Genomic DNA, 19413 nt, shown 5'->3' with positions numbered 1-19413 from the left:
TTTCGACTGATTTTGAAGAAGGAAATACATGGACATCTTGGATGACATGGGTGTGAGTAAATTATTAGGAATTTTTTATTTGAAAGTGAACTACTCCTTTTGTACAATCATTGATTAAAACCAGAGCCATTTAACACTGATTAAAACATTCAGTGAGTCACGTGATCAACTGCTAAATTTCAAATCTGCTTTCGCGCTTTGACTGGGCTGGCACTGAGCAGGACACGCTCAGCGTTCGTCATTTATCACAACTTGTTCAGTGTATTTTAATGTTTACTTTAGGTTTCATACACTTTAAATTACATTACACAATAACAAAAATACTAGTACAAACTAAATAGCCTACCTTTTCTTATTGCACACTAATAACAGCAAGATAACATTTACACATTATGTAATGTTATTTTATTCGAGTCAAACACATCGTGTAGCAGCTAGATAATTCTAAAGCTTACTCTGTTCTGCTCCCAGTTTGAAACCCCTACTGACATATATATTTCGGGAGACATGGATGATCTTGCATGTTGTAAATCCAGCATGCTCCGAGTCCGACTCCATCAGGGAATGAGTTGTAAACAAACAATGGCGGCGCCCATAGCTGTGATTACCATGGTGATTACCGATCAACTAACATTATCTTCTTTTTATTCAAGTATTAAAACCACATTAGGAGTTCCCTTACATAAATTTAATGATGTAGTTGACAAGTTCTTAAATATTTGGTATAAAAAATGCATTGCAAGCACTGATCTATATAGAATGACATTATATAGATCAGTGATTGCAAGTTTTTTCCCCCGCTGACAAGTGATGTAGATCTGACGTCGTTACCTCGCACACTCATCTTTGTTCTAATTTGAGACACAACTTTAATAAAATTCATCAGTTTTTAACTCCTTCCGAGAAAATGACAGAAATTAAATGTATAAAAGAAGACAATTGACAAATGAGGAAATTGTGGACATTTTTTTTTATTCTGTTGAGGAGATTTTTGACAGCGAGACAGAGAGTGACAGCGATGAAGACCTTCCCCAAAACCATAAAGCTCTTTAAAACATCGAAGGTGAAGAGACAACACCAGTCCAGTCCATTTACCCATGTCAAATGAGGCAGACAAGGTAAACTCATTGTCATGGAAGGCAACCAACCTTTTTAATCCTCCTGGCCCAGCACAGACCACATGCTCTTGACAACATTTTTCGGGTCTTTGTTTTCACAGGACCGCTTCCTTCTGCTCCTGCCCTGTCTTCACTTCGCAAACAATGCGAAAGCAGTTTTCAACGACCAGCTGAAAAAAAAAACATTTTTTGTACCATACAGGGATCTGTGTGTGGATGAGTCTCTGATGAGGTGAAAAGGCAGGCTGGCATTTCGTCAGTTCATTCCATCTAAACGGCACAGATTTGGGGTTTTTGTTTTGTGTGATGTGCTCACTGGTTATGTGCAGGACATGATCATTTACTCCGGATCTACCAGTGACATCCAACATTACCAAGGACTTGGGATTTCTGGGTCTGTTGTGATGACACTTCTAGCACCTTACCTAAGAAAGGGTCATGTTCTTTATGTGGACAACTGGTATAGTAGTCCTTTTCCAGTACCTCTTGTCACTGGTCACTGGAGCTTGTGGGACTGCGGCTCAAACAGGAAAGGGATGCCAACATTCACCTGTAAGATGACAAAAGGTGAGGTGGAATTCAAAGAAAATGGATCACAGTTGGCAATTAAATGGCATGACAAGAGGGATGTTCATATCCTTACCACAGTCCACCCAACTGGTATGGCAGCCACAGGGAAGCTTGATCACATCACTGGGCAACCAAGGATGAAGCCAGTCTGTGTGCTGGAGTATAACAAAAAGATAGGGGAGTTGACAAAGCTGACATGATGACTATAGTTTTCTTGAATGCACCAAAAGTCTACCAAGTGGTACAAGAAGATCTTCTTTCACCTACTTGACACTGTTTCACTCAACAGTCACATTGTCTACCGGCAAACTACTGGTAAGAAATGGATACAAATCATCTAATAATAAATATAAACAATATAAAAAGTGACACAATTTTCAATGAATGTAATCTAAAGTGTTAACAAATTTACAATAATAAACAAACTACACTCACATACTTATTGATGTGCTCTACTATGATTAGGAAGGAAATCACCTCCCTGATGAACCTGATGTGAGGGCTGCTGGAGGAGTACAGCACATTGCGGTGTCCAACCAAAGGAGGGCGCCCTGCCTTAGATAATCCTCTCCGCATTACAGCCAGGCATTTCCCATCTGAAGTCCCTCAGACACTTCCCAGGGCAGTAAGCCCAGGCGGCACTGCAAGGTCTGCCTCTCCAGAACAGGCAAGAGCAAGCAGAGGCGCCTCAACACTCTAATATAACACTAACACTCCCCTGTGGGCTGTCCCATGTTTTGGGGAGTACCACACACTGAAGCATTATTAAGCCTGTAAAAAGTCAGAGTATATTAATTTATTTATGATGATACTATTTTGATTGTTATTCATTGTAAATATATTTGTAATTGTTTTTTTAATTATATTAGTAAGTATAAATATATGTATAATAGTTTGTTTTAAAGGGTTAGTTCACCCAAAAATGGAAATTCTGTCAGTAATTACTCACCCTCATGTTGTTCCAACCCCGTCAGACTTTCGTTCATCTTCATTCTTCGGAACACATATTAAAGGTGCAATGTGTATTATTTCTGAGGATCTATTGCATAATGCAATATAAGATCCATAACTATGTTTTCAGTGGTGTATAAAGACCTTACTTAATGAACCGTTATGTTTTTATTACCTTAGAATGAGTCATTTATATCTACATAAGCACGGGCACCCCCTTCTATGAAGGTCGACATATTGTGACGTCATGTTTCTACTGTAGCCGACAACAAACAAACATCGCTACAGAACGCATTTCGTCACTAATTTGAATGAGAAGCAGCAAAATTCCGCAAAATAATAATGACCACAGATATTGTTTAGGACAAGAGCCGACGGATGGTAAATCTGCTTCGAAGAAGAGGAAGTATGATGAAGCCAGAAAAATAAGAGAGAAACGAAGGCAAAAATCACGGGTCAACATCGGTGTGGCTTTTCACCGATGGAAGGGTCTTATGAGGGAAAAAGGCTTTCAAAGCTACACCGAAGTTGCCTTTTTTCTGCTGGATAGGTAAGGTATTCCAACTTTAACAATGCAAATGAAAACTGTTGTTTCATAATGTTAGCATTACCTAGAAGCTAGCCATAGATTCCGTGAGAAGTGACTTTTCCCTTGTCAGTGGTGTAAAATATGTAGTTATATTGTTTCATGTAACTTAGTTCTTCTCCCTTGCGGTGTTATGGCTTTGCTATGTGGGGATAAATGTGCTGGGTATGTTCGTGAGACAATCAGCTGATTAGTACTATTGACCGTAAAACACTAACGTTAGCCTACAGCATAACAGATCATATTAGCCAGCTAAACTTTTACTAATCTTCTCCCTCGCTGTGTTGTGGGTTTGCTATGTGGGGAGAAAAGGGAGGGATAGGCCGTAAGTGACTATTTGTTTGCAATTCGCAAACCTCACCTCTAGATGCCGCTAAAAATCACACACTGCACCTTAAAGATATTTTTGATGAAATCTGAGAGCTGGATCACTCCTTCATAGGCTTCTAGGCAATTTCATTCTGCCGGTCCAGAAAAGTTAGTAAAATCATTGTTAAAATAGTCTAGTGACTACAGTAGCTCAACCTTAAGTTTATCAAGCAACGAGAATACTTTTTGTGCGCAAAAACAAAACAAAAATAACGACTTTATTCAATTATTCATTTTCTTCTGTGTGGGCCTCTGACGTGAGTTCACGAGAACGAGTTCGCCACGACGCATGCGTAAGAACTGAGAAGATGACGCAGATGGGTCTTGATGTAGTGTTTAAAATGGTTCTAAAGTGTGCATTTCCTGGACATGTACAAGCACGTGGTGGCCCCCCAGTACCGTAAATAAATGACTGCACGCATCTCCAATAGGTTGATGTGATCCATTGACCAGTCCCTTGACCTTTTACCATTGATACCTCTGTGGTTCCAAACTGGCCAGTGATGTCCACTGCTGAGGGGCACGAACTGTGAGTCACTACAATCTGTCGATGCCGATGTTGGGATGAATCCAACAGGAGGAGGCTGTTCCATACCTGCAGGGGCTGCAGCTGAAGTAATCCTGATAAAGGTAATTACGCTGCCGTCAGCCGCCCGATCAGCCTCAGTAACACCCCATACTGTAGAGACGAAACTGGGCAAGAAGGTTTCGGATATCCATCATCTGAGACGGAGACAGAGAGTCACACATTGTGATCGAATTGAACTTGATGGACTGTGCAGGAGAAACTCTTTACCCGGATCATCAAGGGTCTGACACCGTGCTCTCCCAGTAACTCAGGGATTACCGGCCCTAGCGTCTCAGGCCTTGAAGTTTTGGCCTTTTGAGGTTGTGGAGGGACACTGAGACTATACTCTCATTCCTGCGTAATAATCAAGGAACTTTGCTGCCGTACCATGGGTGCAGCAGGCGCAATGATATTACGCAGCGCCTTTCAACATGACCGGCACTAAGTTTGTGTAGTTGCAGCCTGCAAATTAGGTAGTGCAGCAAAGTAAATTTCTTCTGTATCGTCTCTCACAACTGTCTCTATGGTTACAAGGCACGCTCCCTGTGCAAGCAGGTTGTCACGTTGGTTATGTTGACGGAAGTTAGCCTAATATCATCACGCTGCGTAATATCATTGCGCCTGCTCCACCCATGGTACGGCAGCAAAGTTCCTTAATTATTACGCAGGAATGAGAGTATAGTTCCTAGCCATATCGGCAACTTTTCATTTTCCGTCGGTCTTACACGATGTAACTATAGAAGAGTCAAGGTTTAAATAGGAAAAATATAGAAACTCTTTGGTAATTTTTTTTGAGAGAGATGCTAACGGTCTAATCAGATTCAATGATCTATGCTAAGCTATGCTAAAAGTGCTACCGCCAGACCCGGAGATCGGCTAAATGGGTTTGAAAACGGTAAAACTCAACTGTTTAACTCTAGGGGAGTTGGAAAATGAGCCTATTTCCAAAAAAAAGTGGAGTGTTCCTTTAAACTAGATGTCTTCTTAACCCAAGGAGCACCAGCGGCGCTTTTGAGCTCTCTGCCGCAAAGTCAGAATTGCCTCCCAGTTGTGGTCCAGTCCCGCCAAACACAACTGCCTCTCCCCATAGGCAGTAAGCTACACTGCGGGCAGGGATCCTTAAGTGCTTTCTTCAGATGCAGAACACCCAGGGATGATGGCCAGAGGTCATGCCCACTTTTAGGAAGAAGCTCACTGGGACAGAGCTTGCAAATCAGTGGGAAGGCAGTAGAAATGTGGTGATAAGCCATTTGAACTGCGAAAATTAGAAAACCTCTGGATACAATCACGATGAGTGATAGCAAATTTACAATAAAAATTACAGAGAGATTTCGGTCTCCAATTCAAATAATTGGACAACACACATGGCTAGGATCATCAGGCAGATAGTACAAAGCTAAATAAAACGCAAACAGCAACAAAAACACAAAACTCTATAAAAAAAAAGTCAACTTGCACAGTGACGTGCCTCCAGATAGAACAGTGAGTTAGAAACGTGTATACCAATGTCGTATGTAACTTAAAAGAGACGGTCCCTAAATGTGCGAATGTCCAACGTCAAGCGGACTTTACAGCCAGTATATCACTGGGAAACGCTTAGCGTGAAACTTTGCGCGTTAAGTTCATATTCTGAGTCCATCTGCTTGCCTGTAGCCATATAGTACAGCCTTCTCAATAAGGTGCGAGTTTGGTCTTTTATATCACTGTATTAGTCCATTAAGATAAGCGTTTTATATGTCCAGCAATCCTGAATTATTGAGGGAAACCCTAGTACTGCAGCACATCACCGCGATATAAAGTTAAGGCAACTAAACAACCAAGAGAAATATATGTCTATCCTCAAATGTAACATTTGTTCTGTACATCAGCATCGGGGGAATAACATTATGGCTTTTTTTATTTCAAAAAACATTTGGCATTATTTTACTTCCATAAGCGCGCATGTTACATTGATTTAATTTCAATAAAACACTGACGCGAGGACATCGAGTAAACAACAAGATAATGCTTCCGTCACTATAAATATTTTCTGGTGTACCCAACAGGTCAAATCAACACATACCACTTAAACTGATCATCTAGCCTAGTAACAGGCCTATTATATAGCAATCGCTAGTGTGTTGAAATGCAGTGCTTTTGTGTATAAATAAATATAACTTAAGCTTTCAAGCTGATGATTGTTCCCATTTTATTTTTACACTATATTACAGTATAATATTAGGTGATCTACAGAGAATGATTTTACACCAACCTTCTCAGATCAAACACTATTACAATCATTAAGATCAATTATAATAAATAAGACAAATATTAAATTAAATAAATATACTGACTGTAAGAAACAAATCATAATGGTTGAAATGACATCCAGTGTATTAAGGAAAAAATAACCTTTACCTTATGCATGTGGATCAAGAATTGCATGTTGTGTTTTACTCATAAAGACAAATTACAAGAAGATTAAAATGAATTATAAATATTCCAAATAAAATAAATAGTGTCTTTGAAATGATTTCACAATAACCTCTAGAAAAAGAAAAGAAACTTGCTGGTAGTGTCATCATAGCGGCATCAGATCTAAGATTTCATTCGAGATTCTTGATGATCTCAGACTGGTTTTACCAGCCATCCTCATGGTGAACTTTTTTATATTGCTTTGAACGTAATTGAAATAATAAATGCGTTTAATTTAGACATTCAACAGCTCTTTTTACTCTTTTGCCAGTCTTTTTCATTGTGTACACTTGTTTTAAGTGGGGCTTCAATGAATGGAGGTGTTTTTATGCGCTTCTCTCATAGTTCTTAATATCACTAAGAACAACATTCATTCCTGGTGTGATGAAGTATGAACAGGAGAACTTGTGTCTAGGGAAGCATGCGCTGTTTCTTTTTCGACCGATTGCTCTGTTTGCTGTTCCGGTGTACAAGGCTCAGGTCCAGAAATACAGTCCAAATTGTCAAATGTCTCTGATGCCACAGGCAGACTGTCCTCTAATACACATTGAATATCAAAGTCCTCCTCAGAAAGAACAACAGGATCCTCATTCTTCACAGCCTCTTCTTCTGAACCTTTCAAAGACACTTCTGTGTTCATAGACTGAGATCCCCGGCTTGTAAGATCTTCATTATGTTCTTCTGATTCCCTCTCAGCAGGACACACAGGCTTCTCAGAGTCACAACAAGCAAGGGTTTTACACCGTGTGCTCCCCACAGGCTGGACACTTTCTGCTGGATTACTGAATTGTGGAGTTTGTGAGACTGAATATGGGCAGGTAAAATAATCATCCTTTTGGTTCAACTCGACTGCCACAGCCAGTCCAGTGTCCTCTGTGACCTCTTCTCCAGTAACAATCTCTTCATCTCCTACTGCAGAGAGATTGATCATCAAAGTTTGAACTTAAAAAAACACACACACAGCAATAACACTTTGTTGTTGTTGTTATTATTATTTTTTAAATAGACTAATAATTTTTCCCTTCTTTCCAGTGAAAAGAGGTGATTTACGTTCAGAAAATGTTTTTGGAAGTTAACCAAAATATTATATGAGCAGTTTTACTCACATGAGGTTTGCAATTTTTGGAATAGATTCCAAAAGTTACAGTTTAAAACATTGATTTGTGTGATGCTGAAGTTTTCTAAAAATGTTTTTTTCCTATTATGCTTTTTACACTTTTAACTTTATGTTGCTGTTTGAGCATGAAAAAGGTCTGCAAAGTCCACTACAAAGGAATTTATTCTCTATATCAGTAAACACTGTTTCTGAACTCGATTGTGGTCATACGTACATGTCACAATATTCCTCATTTAATGCGTTAAGATGAAAAAATGTATCGTATGCATAAAAAATATTGAATGCCATTAATGCAGCATCCGTTTTTCTGTCATCTATCATTCTGTTTCTCTGGCTAGCGTTACATTATATGATACCGCTTTTATTCACGCAAATACTTTTAAACCATTCAGGCTCAATTATAGGCCACTGTCTTTATGTTGTTTCCACATTCATTTGGAGATTAAGGGCCCTATTTTAACGATCTGAAACGCAAGTATCAAATGCGAAACGCAAGTAACTTTGTGGGCGGATCTTGGGCGCTGTTGCAATTATACCGGCGGGATAAATGACTCTTGCGCTCGACGCAAATCTAAAATGGGTTGGTCTGAAGTAACTACATTATTCATAGGTGTGGTTTGGGCATGAAATAAACCAATCAGAGCGCCATCTCACATTCCCTTTAAGAGCAGGCGTGCTTGTTCCATTGCTATTATAACGGCACAAGCGCCAGGCGCAAGATGGTAAAGGGGATTTCGCAGTCTTCAGAATTTTGTTTCCTGGTTCTTGACGGACAACCCACTTTGTCAGGTGTCCTTATATACCGATGTGTCTTGCCACTATTGATCAAACAGGTTTGATCCGTCATGTCTACAATTAGCCTGAATAATTTGGGTAAATGTGTAAGCTAGATGTATGCCTATTTTTTCACATCTTCACGGACACCACAATGATTTCCTTCGTGTGGTAATATTTTTTCTTGTAAAAATGTATGATTTGAAATAATGAAAACTGCTGCGTCTGTGTAGATGAGAGAAGCAAAGTGTATGCGCGTTGTGCACACGCTACATTATGGCCAAGCATGCGCCCTTAAAATAGCATCTGAATAACGCGCCACTGACTAGGTTTTTCCTGGTCTGTGGTGGAATTGTTTTCTGAAACTGCAAAATAGCACTAGGGAACGTTTGCGCCGGAACACGCCTCCTCTTTTCGCTGAACCGCCCCCAGGAACGCAAGTTCATTCCCTAATTTACCGACGTGCGTCTGTGGAGGGAAAAGTCCGCTGTGCGTTGGGTGCAAAATAGGAATGATACATGTGTCGGTGTACAAAGTCAATTGCGCTGGGTGCAAGATAGGGCCCTAAATGTGAAATTATTACAATATAAATTAAATATGAAAAACTTTAATGTTAGGTACGATTAATCTCGATTATATACAGGAAAAATATCTGATTCATTCGTTAATCTTCTTTTAATCAACTGACAGCACTAATATTAAAAAAACACTAAACATTTAGCCTTATTAATTTAGCCTACTAAATTATTTAGATTAATTAAACAAATCATTTAGCACAGGATAGTAATAATAACTAACAACTCACCCATTGACTCTGGTGTTAGATGTACAGACTGCTCTGTGGTGGACTGGACATGCTGAGAGTCACTCAGGACAATAACAGCTTTCCTTCCTGTAAACAATGTTGGCGTCACCAAATGTACTACTGAACTATTATAAATTATAGCTATATTGTCAAGTTAACAAGAAGTGTTGATAGAATTAGTTTGAAGAAAATTCCAGAAAGGTATAAAAGGCAAAAATGATATTGAATAATAAACGTACTCCCTAGTCCAAGAGACACATTGTAGGTGATGCCTCCAGAGAGTTGAGAAGAAAGTTGAGAAGAAAGAGTGGAAAGCAGAAATAGGAGAGCAATTGAAAGTTATTTAAAATAAGCAAGATAAACTATATTATGTTACACAGAAGTAAAGTTCTAAACTAAACTTAAACGATCATTAATGTAAACTGCATAGAATTAGACGTGATGTTTACCTGGCAGACTCCACAACCCAGACACCTCTAATGTTTTCAATTTTCTTTCCAGTTCTGCAACCCGGTTACCCAGGATCCTGTTAAAACATACACAAACTATTAGTTAAATCTTATAAAACAATAAGTATTATAAAAAGTAACTTTGACTTAACTGATATCTCACAATGCTAATAAACTAGATATTCTGTGATTTTCTGCACAGAAAATGAGGTGTCATAACATACTTGTTGGTTTGCCGTTGATGCTGAATGACCATGTTCTTCTCATGGATGGTCTCCAGCAGAGCAGTGGCCAGGGACTTCAGGTCACTAATGGACTGTGAAGTGACTGGGAGACTGCAGCCATTCTCCTCAGACAGCAACAACTCTTGTACTGGAAACATATGAATAGTGTCTAAGTATCATTCCTTCAAAAAGAATTGTAAATGTTACTGTTTGGATTCTATAGGAGTGCTGTGTGGTACCTTGTTTAGCAGAGAGGACACCTGTCAGAGCGCTGCTGTTGGACTTTCCATAGACTTTGCAGTTCTTCTTGCTTTCCAAAGCACTCTGTAATAAAATGCATGAGTATATGATATGCTCAGATCAGAATACAGAATGAGTTTACACATATTACAATTAAAGTAAGTTAATTTTTTTGTGTTTATATACATTTGGTTGTATGTGTAATAAATACCTTATACTTCATGACATTTGCTTTGAGGAGGCTGACTTCCTCCTGAAGCTGCATAAGCCGTTCATGCAGATATCTAAAGAAAGAAGATATTTTGAAGATTTCAGTATGATATACAGTCAAATTACCCACAACATGATTAGCTAAAATAGCACTATTGATATGATAGTATTTAAGCACTGACAAAGCCACCTGGACATGTTACAACTGTCACATCACTGCCTGTAACATCCCCACCATACCACTAGAGGTCAGTCTTACCACAATTCTGATCATGAGTGCAGCAGGGATGACTTACCAGTAACTGGTGTTCCAAATGATGTAGTGCACACTTATACACTATGCACTTATACTATGCACTATGTTTTTTTTTTACAAGGGACACACATACATTTTTGTAGGCCAAAACCTGGAAACAAGTTAACATTTTACCACTTCCGACCCTGAAGTCAATGTAAAAACAACAAAAAAGGGCTTATATGCCTTTAAATGCCTGAAATAAGGTCTGTGGTTAACACAATTATTAAGATATTTTCACATTTTATTTTACCATATAAAATAAGTAATAACCCTTGAGATTTAAAAAAAAACTTTCACTGTCTTGAAAAAGGCAGTTGCTTACAAGTGGTTAAATGAGACTACAGAGTCTGTCAATCAGGGACATTAAACATCAGGGACACTAGTCCACTTTCACAGTCTCGTGTTTATACCATTCTAACTCAAACTTTCAGGGAAAACCTTTTTTAAATAAAAACTGGAAGAATTGTGTGTAGTTTGTTAGCCTACGTTTAGTTTTTTGCTTCTGCCAATTGTATTCAGGCTTCAAAATTCAAGTTGTGTTCATTTGTGAAGATTCTCATGATGAACAAAACATAAGAGAATCATAAACATTTGTTGAACAAGAAGTTTATTTTCTGCAATAGTCAAAAAGCCAATGGAAAAATCCTATCGGGTTGATGCAAGAAATAAAATATTTCCTGATGGGTGTGGGTGCGTAGCAAACTGATGGTTCTGTATGTCTTATCTTGATTTTACACAAATTGTTTTGCTATATTTTATTTTAAAATGTAGTTACATTTACATATTTGTATATTTACAGTAGGCATATGTGCATGCAGCATCTGTCCAAGTAATTTTTCTCTTTGTGGACAGTAAAGTGTATTTCAGTCATTCACCTGACTCATACATGCGTGCATTTCAAATTACTAAGTAGTATTTTAAGTGATATAACAGATTCTATAAACAACTATAAAAGATAATTTTCTGTTTTTCTCCAGCTCTCTGAAACCGGAAGTGTCTATGCAATGCACACACTCACTAGATCGGAAATCCAACATGGCGGCCACATGCAACAAGCCCATACCCTACATGTTTGCAAATTGTGCATTACTAAGTCCTTACTGAGTCGTTATGTTACTGAGGTTTTCTACACTTCTGTTAAATATACTGACTGTCGTGGAAAACTAAATTGCACTAGTTTATGGATCATTTTAGATATTAAATAATACATTTCTGTATATGTATGATAATTATTGTGGGGAGTTTATCTCTTACTACTAATGCTAAATGTGTGTATATCCTGAACATGTCAACACTGACCTGTTCTCCATACAAAGAGCATCTATATCCAGGATGCGGTTCTCATTGCTACCCAAGATGTGGTTAATTTCCAGATTTAGTCTGTGAGCTTTCTCCTGGTAGACATTACGCTCTGCTCTCACATCGTGAAGTTCATCTGTGGCTGCTTTTAAGCTTTGTTCCAGTGCTTCATTCTACAACATCATAGGGTAAGGACAAAGAACTATATTAGTGTATACTATCTTTGTTTTGTTTTTTACCTCAAATCTAAGACAAAAAAAACTGAGACATGGTACATTAAGATATTCTTGAGAACTTAAGTCCCCTTGTGGTGAATATCCAGCTTTTAATCTTGTTTACATGTAGTGTTTTTAAGATGCTGTAAGACAAACCATGTGCAAGTTCACAAGTCATTTTCTCTTTAAAACTGCAGTGAGCCAAAGACAGTCTCAAAATCCCGGTTTGAAATCGCTGGTGTTTCCGACATCACAAACCACCTTGTTACCAATCACGTCAACGTGTGATCGTCAGCGAGTGGATCTCTGAGCTGGTGTGAGTGAGTGGAGGCGGGGCTAATTTGCATATTCACAGAACTACATGTATAATAAATGAGGCAAGGGTGTACCTTTGAGTTGCATTCAAGCTATTTTAAGGCATGAAGGAAAAAACTTAATTTTGGTGATTAAAGATTAGTTTTAAGTGATATTGACTACAGGGGGACTTTAAGTTTGATTTGAACCCAAAACATGTAGAATGCCAAAGCCAAAGCACCTGTTCTCGAGCTTTCTCTAACTGCTGAACAAGATCTTCTCTCTCATGGGCTGGAAAGTGACGAGCCCCCACCTCTTCGTCCCCAAGACGCTGCTTTGCAATGGTCATCCTCAGCAGCTGTGTGATGAAAAGACTGCATATATCTATGCTATACCACAATATATGGACTGTGATGAAAACGTTGAAGCCTCATAAGCATGCGACTACTCATATGACTTTGCAAACATCTGCATATGATTTAGTCATGCAAAGAAATGACCCGATCTGCGTGTGCAAAGCCCATACCTTGTTATCACCCTGCACTTCTGCTAAACGTTGGTTCAGTTCTTTCACCTCGTCACCCAGCTGTTTGTTCTGTTCTCTCGAGTCTCTCAGTAACTGCGCCAGATTGACCTGTGGCAAACACAGGTCGAACAACACATTTGACTTTTAGACAAGTAATACATATGTTTTGTTAACATATATTCAGTTGTATACATAATAAGGCATCTTTACAGAGATAAGTTAAGGCTGCTCTGTGCCTGCTCAAAGTTCTGTGTAAAGATGCAATGCTGCATAAAAGCCAGGCTTAATGATGCCTGCTCTGACCCACCTCAGCCCCTAGCATCAAAGCATACAGCTGGAAGTGCTGTATAAATGCATTTATGCACCTCTGAGCAGCATTAAAAGGTCTGTGTAAAGACACTCAAATGCCAATTCAGAATTAATTAATTAAATTGAGCATAAAAGCATCTAACAGAGGATATATATTTAGACATGTTTAAATAGATGATAATAACAAACATACTTGCTTTCTTTTTTCAGGAGGCAGAGAGGGGTCACCATCCTATTAATGAAAAAAAAAGAAGTAAAAAACAGTTCATATAAATACAAAGTTCTGTCATGACCTCTAGATGGCGCAGGCTGATATTTCCTTAACTCAATCTGCTTGCAATCACGTCAGTAGCTGGGTCTCCATCCAAACGTGAAGCCAATTTGATCAAAGTTCGCAAAAAAAAAAAAAAAAAAAAAAAGGCGTTTCAAATGTTTCAATCAAGTTGTTCAAGCAGAGGATGGTGGTATTGGTAACCTAGTAACCAACAGTAAATAAAATACCATCAGCAGAAATAGCAAATTAGTCATATGAGTTTAATGTTCACTATGTCAGAATGTATTAAGTAAATGAGTTTCCATCTCCCATTATTTGTATTAACTCTTTCGCACAAGTCAAAAACCACCTCAAGCGAGCTTAAATACTTTTTTTGGCGAATCAAAGGAATTTCCCCCCCTCGAAATTTGGATTTTCCCTCACTCGTTTATAATGCAATACTTCTAAATGAGAATAAAAACAGGGTGATGGAAACATATTCTCTAAAAGGCACCGCTGACTGGTTCCAGCCGTATCAGTAGCCAATAAGCTTGCTGCTTAACCTTTAAATACTTGGTGGTCTGCATTTGCTATAGCAGTGCAGAATGCTTTCAGAAACCTTCCAAACACTCAGAGAGTTGTCATGACAGAACTACACTTCATTATAATGATAATATATATAAATTGCAAAAATAAATTATGTCTTCTACTTCATACTTCTAGCATGATTGTTTAATCAATTTAGAATAGAATAGAATAGAATAGAATAGAATAGAATAGAATAGAATAGAATACACACTATGAGCTCTCTGTACTTTTTCTTCAGCCCTTGGTGGCGCTCACGGAGCTGGTTTGCCATTAATTTGAACTGATCCCTTTCCTGCTGGCAGGTGTCCAGTTCTTTTGATAAGATCAGCAGTGCCTCCTTCTTACTCTCCAGTTTTCTCTTGCATACCAGGAACTAGGCACAGAAAGAAAACAATGGGGTATTTAATGCTCCAATTCAATGCATTAGTCACCATTGCCAGAAAAGACAATGATCAAAGTGGGGTTTTGCACTGTTTATAGTGTTTTCCAACAAAATAACCTGAGCTTTGATTTCAGATGTTTCGGGAACTTCATGTTCTTTAATAAAATTAGAACGTATTTAGATGCTTTAATGTTACTTTTTAAAGTATCAAACAGTTACTGGTTGGACTTAATTAGTCCAACTAGGACTTAATTAGTCCTTTATAACATTGGATCTAAACAGTGGGTCAGGGCCATTAATGGCCTTCAACAAAACTTCCAAGGGGACGCCATGACTTAATTAATTAATCAGTTTAAAATTATTAATTAATTCACGGTGCCCCCTTGGAAGTTTTGTTGAAGGCCATCAATGGCCCTGACCCACTGTTATAAAGGACTAATTAAGTCCTACCTTTAAATTAAAACAACCTACGAAGTGGTCAACCAATCCTTTGAAATTAGGCTATGCACTATCATACTTACGTTCACACTATTAGAAAGCAACCTCTCTTAAATGTTGTGCTTGTGCGTGTATGATGATTTGTGTAGCCTAAGGAGATTGTTTTATCACTCTGTAATAGTGCAACATTGCAGTTTAAAATCATTACTTTCAAGATTTGCTTCATTTGCATGCCAGTCTACCCTGAATTCAGCGCCGTTCATGGATCTTGACGAGAAGAGGAAAGAGGATAAAGATTTAAGTTAATCCCTCCGCTGATCATGTCGTGTCAGACCTTACGTATTTGATTTATTATTATGCAAGACATTTAAAGATGTAATGATATAAAGATACTTATTCGATAAGAGGCAGAAGCGGTCACAAAAAATGAAAACACGGGTACAGTAAAGGGGCTTTTATGTCTCTGTACATCAGCAAATCGTATTTAGAAAATCATGCCATTAAATTTTACACACGTCAAGTCGGTAAATTCATTGAAAACCATATTATATGGTTAATTTAAGCATCCTCTATACCGTGCAATGCTGATGATAGTATGATTCACGGAGTGCAGAGGAGCGTGAGGCATCAATATGTCTGCGTTTCCTACCTCATTCACCAGACCCTGCCAATCACTTTCGCTTCTTCTGGAAGGATTCATTTTCGGTCAGAGAGTATTCTTCTAAAAAAATCTGTCAATAACAACAACTGTCACGTCTAAGCATCTATTGCGACGAGGATGACACGATTACATGTTTCAGGTTTCATCAATATCACGACACGTACATCATTTCCGGCTGGGATGATGGCCAACAGTGGCAGCGTGTCCCTTTAAGAACGCAATTCACGTGAAGTGCACTCCAGAGCCATAGAGAGAGAATTTCTGGTGCACTCTGGTGAAGTGACTGTACCATGGGTAATGTAGATTTTTACGTTAAGTAATGTGATAATGCTTCTATGGCCTCAAATAAATTATAAATTATCGTTGCGAATGCATTTGTTTTGCTGCAATAAGCACGTTATTTTTACATAACGAATTTCACATAATGTTGTAACTTGCTAATTATTGTAATTATCTAAGCCATATTCGTTCTGTTATGTTTTGCGATGACCAAATAAAAAAATGAAAATTCTATCATACTGCACGTCCTCGTTGTTCCAAACTCGTTTAAATGAATAGTTCACCCAAAAATCAAATTTCCATCATTAGGCTAACTTCACCCTCGTCGTTCAAAACCCATAAGACTTTCGTTCATCTTCGGATTCGGAACACAAATTAAACATCTTTTTGATGAAATCTGACCTTTCTGTCCTTCCGCTGACATCATACACAACTTTACCACTGCACACGACATTCGCATACGATTGTCGCATTTCGCCCCCTAGTGTCAGTCGCACGGAACTTTGAAATTGGGTCGTGAAGCAACCGTTACCTTCGGCTATTCACGATTTTAATGAATGTAGTGCAAGCATGAATATATCCACACAAAACAAATTACACTCAATACATCTAAAATAAAAACATAGTAGATTTTATAGAGCTACAATATAAATATATATTGATTTATTAATAAAATATTTTTTTCTGACATAATTGTTAATAACCGACATTTCACAGAAATAGCGTTTAAAGAATAACATTAAAGAATTAACATATTGGTAATTCTCATAGACAGTAAAAGAAAATAATAATTCTAGCCTCGCGCTCATAGTTCTGACCAAGGGGGTAATCCATCCGCCGGAAACTGAAGCCTCCGCGGGCGCCGCCATTGTAGCAGAACTTCACCTGCTGTTAGCATTCCATTGACTCCCATTCATTTTTGCGTCACTTTGACAGCGAATAACTTTACATCTGAGGCGTCCAAAGACTTCATTTGTCCATTATTTATTTCTAAAGAAACTCGACAATGTATAAAAGGCTCCATACCTTGTACCTTACGTTATGGCCCCGTAGAAGCCGTTTTTGTAAAAAATAGGCTAACGATTGCGTCATAACTTACGCGACTCTCTGTCGCACCGTAGAGAAATTACCGTATAGACCGGCGTAGACGCTCGCAGGCAATCGGGGGAACGTGGAGGCATTAAGTCCGATGAAGTGAAGGGAGTAGCCCACAGAGAGTGATAAAGTTGCTCCCGCTGCTAGCTCGTGGACAGCTAATACTCACGCTCTCCGTCTCTGCGAGATTCGGAAGGGAATGATTCAGATTTCTCTCCGCACAGCTACTAGAAGACTGACAGCTGTCAGACACGTTGCTCACGTGTTCAAGCTCAGTTTGAGCCTGCGCAGTTCGCCTGGCGATCAGGAAGTGAGTGCTTCAAATGGGCTTCACTTTTCTCCGTTGAAGTCTATGGGGTCGCTGTGTCCATCTTATATACTGTCTATGGTTCTGACATAGTATTCTTGATCAGAATACATCACATCCGGTCGACCAGTCGCATACAGTCTAGCCGCAGAAGTTCAGATATTTCAACGGATCCAAAGCTCAAATCGGATCCGAATTCGGAACGATCGGAACTCCCCGCAGCTCCCGTACGACTCTCCATGAGCCTAAGTCCCTCCCCTTCCGGTTGACAACCATGGGGCCTTAATTCGGAAAAATATTGTATGGTGGTCAATGGCTCGTTTGAATTGTGCCCTGAATTACACATATGGTGTTTGTCAATTTAAAATATACATTTTAAAGTCAAGAAAGTAGCAGTTTGATGGAAAACTGTTGAGGTATAAGACTGTGAAAATACGTAATTACAAAGACTACAAACCGAAAAGGCGCACATGTGACGTCATACCTTTTCACTCAATGAATGAAGCTAACTTTACTGAAGCTAACGTCTGTCATTTTTTCTATAGTCTTATGTTATAATCGTAACGTTACGCCGTCATGCCCCTGAGTGTTTTGTACCAGACTGCACACATACGAGCAACGGTGACGTACACAGTCCGAAATAAGGTCCCATGAGCCGGAAGCGGAGGGGCGGGACTTAGGCTCTCTATTGGAAATGAACGACTTCCGGTCCGACGGCTGTCGTTTGTCGTGTGCAGTGGAAAGGCGGTTATGCCCGACAAGCTACGCCGCTCTCACGCCACACCATGTTCTCACCATAGACTGTAAAAAAATAGGTTCTCACGCAGTGGAAAATCTCTTATGTGAAAAATACATTGCGGAGCAGAGAGGAGACTGACAACACGCTGACAGACAGGACAGACCAGGTTACTTTTCGGTTACTTTTGATATTAAACATATCAAACAAAGTCTCACCTTTCAAATTTGGTCATTTTTTAAAAGAAATTTAAACAATAAATACCGTTTTGTGGCTCTTTAATGTGTCTGACAGATCGCTGTAGAGCCTCCGTTAAAGCTTCTCGTGAACCGATCATCTCTTCTTTCTAGTTAATTTATAGCATCAAATAAACATAAATGAACATAAGAAGGAATGTTGTTTTAACCGCGGAAAGGCGTCAGTACAATCCGTTTTTCAAGTTTAAATCCTCCCATGTTAGTCTACTAACTCTCCTGACTGCTTTGTCGGACAAAATGGCGGATGGCGAAGTATGATTGGTCAGATCACCTGTCAATCAAGCTCCCTGCGAAGGGTCACATTTGAGCTTCTGCAAGAGGTTTGTTCTTGTGTGTCAAGCAGGTTCGGTTGAGCTTCTGTTTATGTTTGCTGATCAATGTTTATATGTGAATACAACAACACTAAATTAAATCTGTCCATAAAGCGATCGAGTCTCTTTAGAAAAATTGGACTAAACCGCCCAATTCATAAGGATTAGCCTAGTTTTACAATCTCTTTATTAACTATTTGAAGCATCAAGGTGCATAGTTGTCAATGGAGGGACAGAAAGCTCTCAGATTTCATCAAAAAGATCTTCATTTGTTTTCCGAAGATGAACGTAGCCTACGTCTTACGGGGTTGGAACGACATGAAGGCGAGTAGTGACAGTATTTTCATTTTTGGGTGAACTATCCCTTTAAGATTAACACTTATATTACAGGATTAGTTCACTTTTAAAAAAAAAATTGCTGATAATTTACTCACCCCGATGTCATCTAAGATATCCATGTCTTTCTATTTTCAGTCGAAAATAAATTAAGGTTTTTGAGGAAAACATTCCAGGCTTTTTCTACACATAATGGACTTCAATGGCAACCAACGGTTTGAAGGTTCAAAAGCCTCAAGGTTCAAAGCGAAACAATCATCATTTAAAAAAAAAACTAAACAATTTATATACTTTTTAACCACAATTGTTCGTCTTGTGCTGGTCTGCAGTGCGCCACACATTACGTCTTCACGTTGGAAAGGTCACGTTCTCGTCATCTAAGTTATTTGCCTGT

The 19413-nt window shown here is 38.8% G+C and overlaps 1 protein-coding gene and 2 long non-coding RNA genes across 7 annotated transcripts; 1 reads left to right on the top strand and 2 right to left on the bottom strand.

The window, feature by feature from the left end:
* Positions 1-288: 288 nt before the first annotated feature.
* Positions 289-2300, bottom strand: LOC307000935. Its single transcript, XR_013798134.1, has 5 exons — positions 2166-2300; positions 1956-2000; positions 1762-1843; positions 1544-1668; positions 289-1288 (listed from the first exon to the last, which is right to left on the bottom strand). It is a non-coding gene; the product is annotated as an uncharacterized lncRNA (long non-coding RNA).
* LOC307000936 lies at positions 1766-7434 on the top strand. The gene is made up of 4 exons (XR_013798135.1): positions 1766-2003; positions 2154-3189; positions 4026-4224; positions 7313-7434. It is a non-coding gene; the product is annotated as an uncharacterized lncRNA (long non-coding RNA).
* ccdc149b (coiled-coil domain containing 149b) lies at positions 4859-15908 on the bottom strand. 5 transcript variants are annotated; one of them, XM_079616925.1, is made up of 13 exons: positions 15687-15908; positions 14429-14590; positions 13570-13608; positions 13068-13175; positions 12783-12899; positions 12033-12205; positions 10437-10509; positions 10225-10309; positions 9986-10133; positions 9762-9838; positions 9552-9584; positions 9313-9399; positions 4859-7525 (listed from the first exon to the last, which is right to left on the bottom strand). In XM_079616925.1, exons 1-13 carry the CDS (start codon positions 15735-15737, stop codon positions 6987-6989), a joined length of 1692 nt encoding a protein of 563 aa, XP_079473051.1. In that variant the 5' UTR covers positions 15738-15908; the 3' UTR covers positions 4859-6986. The 5 variants fall into 5 exon arrangements, with proteins under 5 accessions (XP_079473051.1, XP_079473050.1, XP_079473052.1 ...); XM_079616924.1 differs by having other exon boundaries at positions 4859-7528; positions 15687-15906; XM_079616926.1 differs by lacking the exon at positions 15687-15908 and adding an exon at positions 15246-15295 and having other exon boundaries at positions 4859-7528.
* Positions 15909-19413: the final 3505 nt, after the last annotated feature.

This window comes from Phoxinus phoxinus (genome assembly GCF_949152265.1).
Source record: "Phoxinus phoxinus genome assembly, chromosome: 6".
Classification (NCBI taxonomy): Eukaryota; Metazoa; Chordata; class Actinopteri; order Cypriniformes; family Leuciscidae; genus Phoxinus; species Phoxinus phoxinus.
This window is presented reverse-complemented; position numbering and strand designations above follow the sequence as displayed.

What these genes read in the sequence shown, in the direction of transcription:
- ccdc149b (XM_079616924.1), bottom strand. Translation starts at nt 15,737, where the DNA reads ATGAATCCTTCCAGAAGAAGCGAAAGTGATTGGCAGGGTCTGGTGAAT. An exon ending in GGCAGGGTCTGGTGAATGAG is followed by an intron (nt 14,591 to 15,686) that starts GTAGGAAACGCA and finishes TTCTGTGCCTAG; the next exon opens with TTCCTGGTATGCAAGAGAAA. An exon ending in TCTAACACCAGAGTCAATGG is followed by an intron (nt 7,529 to 9,312) that starts GTGAGTTGTTAG and finishes ATCTCTCTGCAG; the next exon opens with TAGGAGATGAAGAGATTGTT.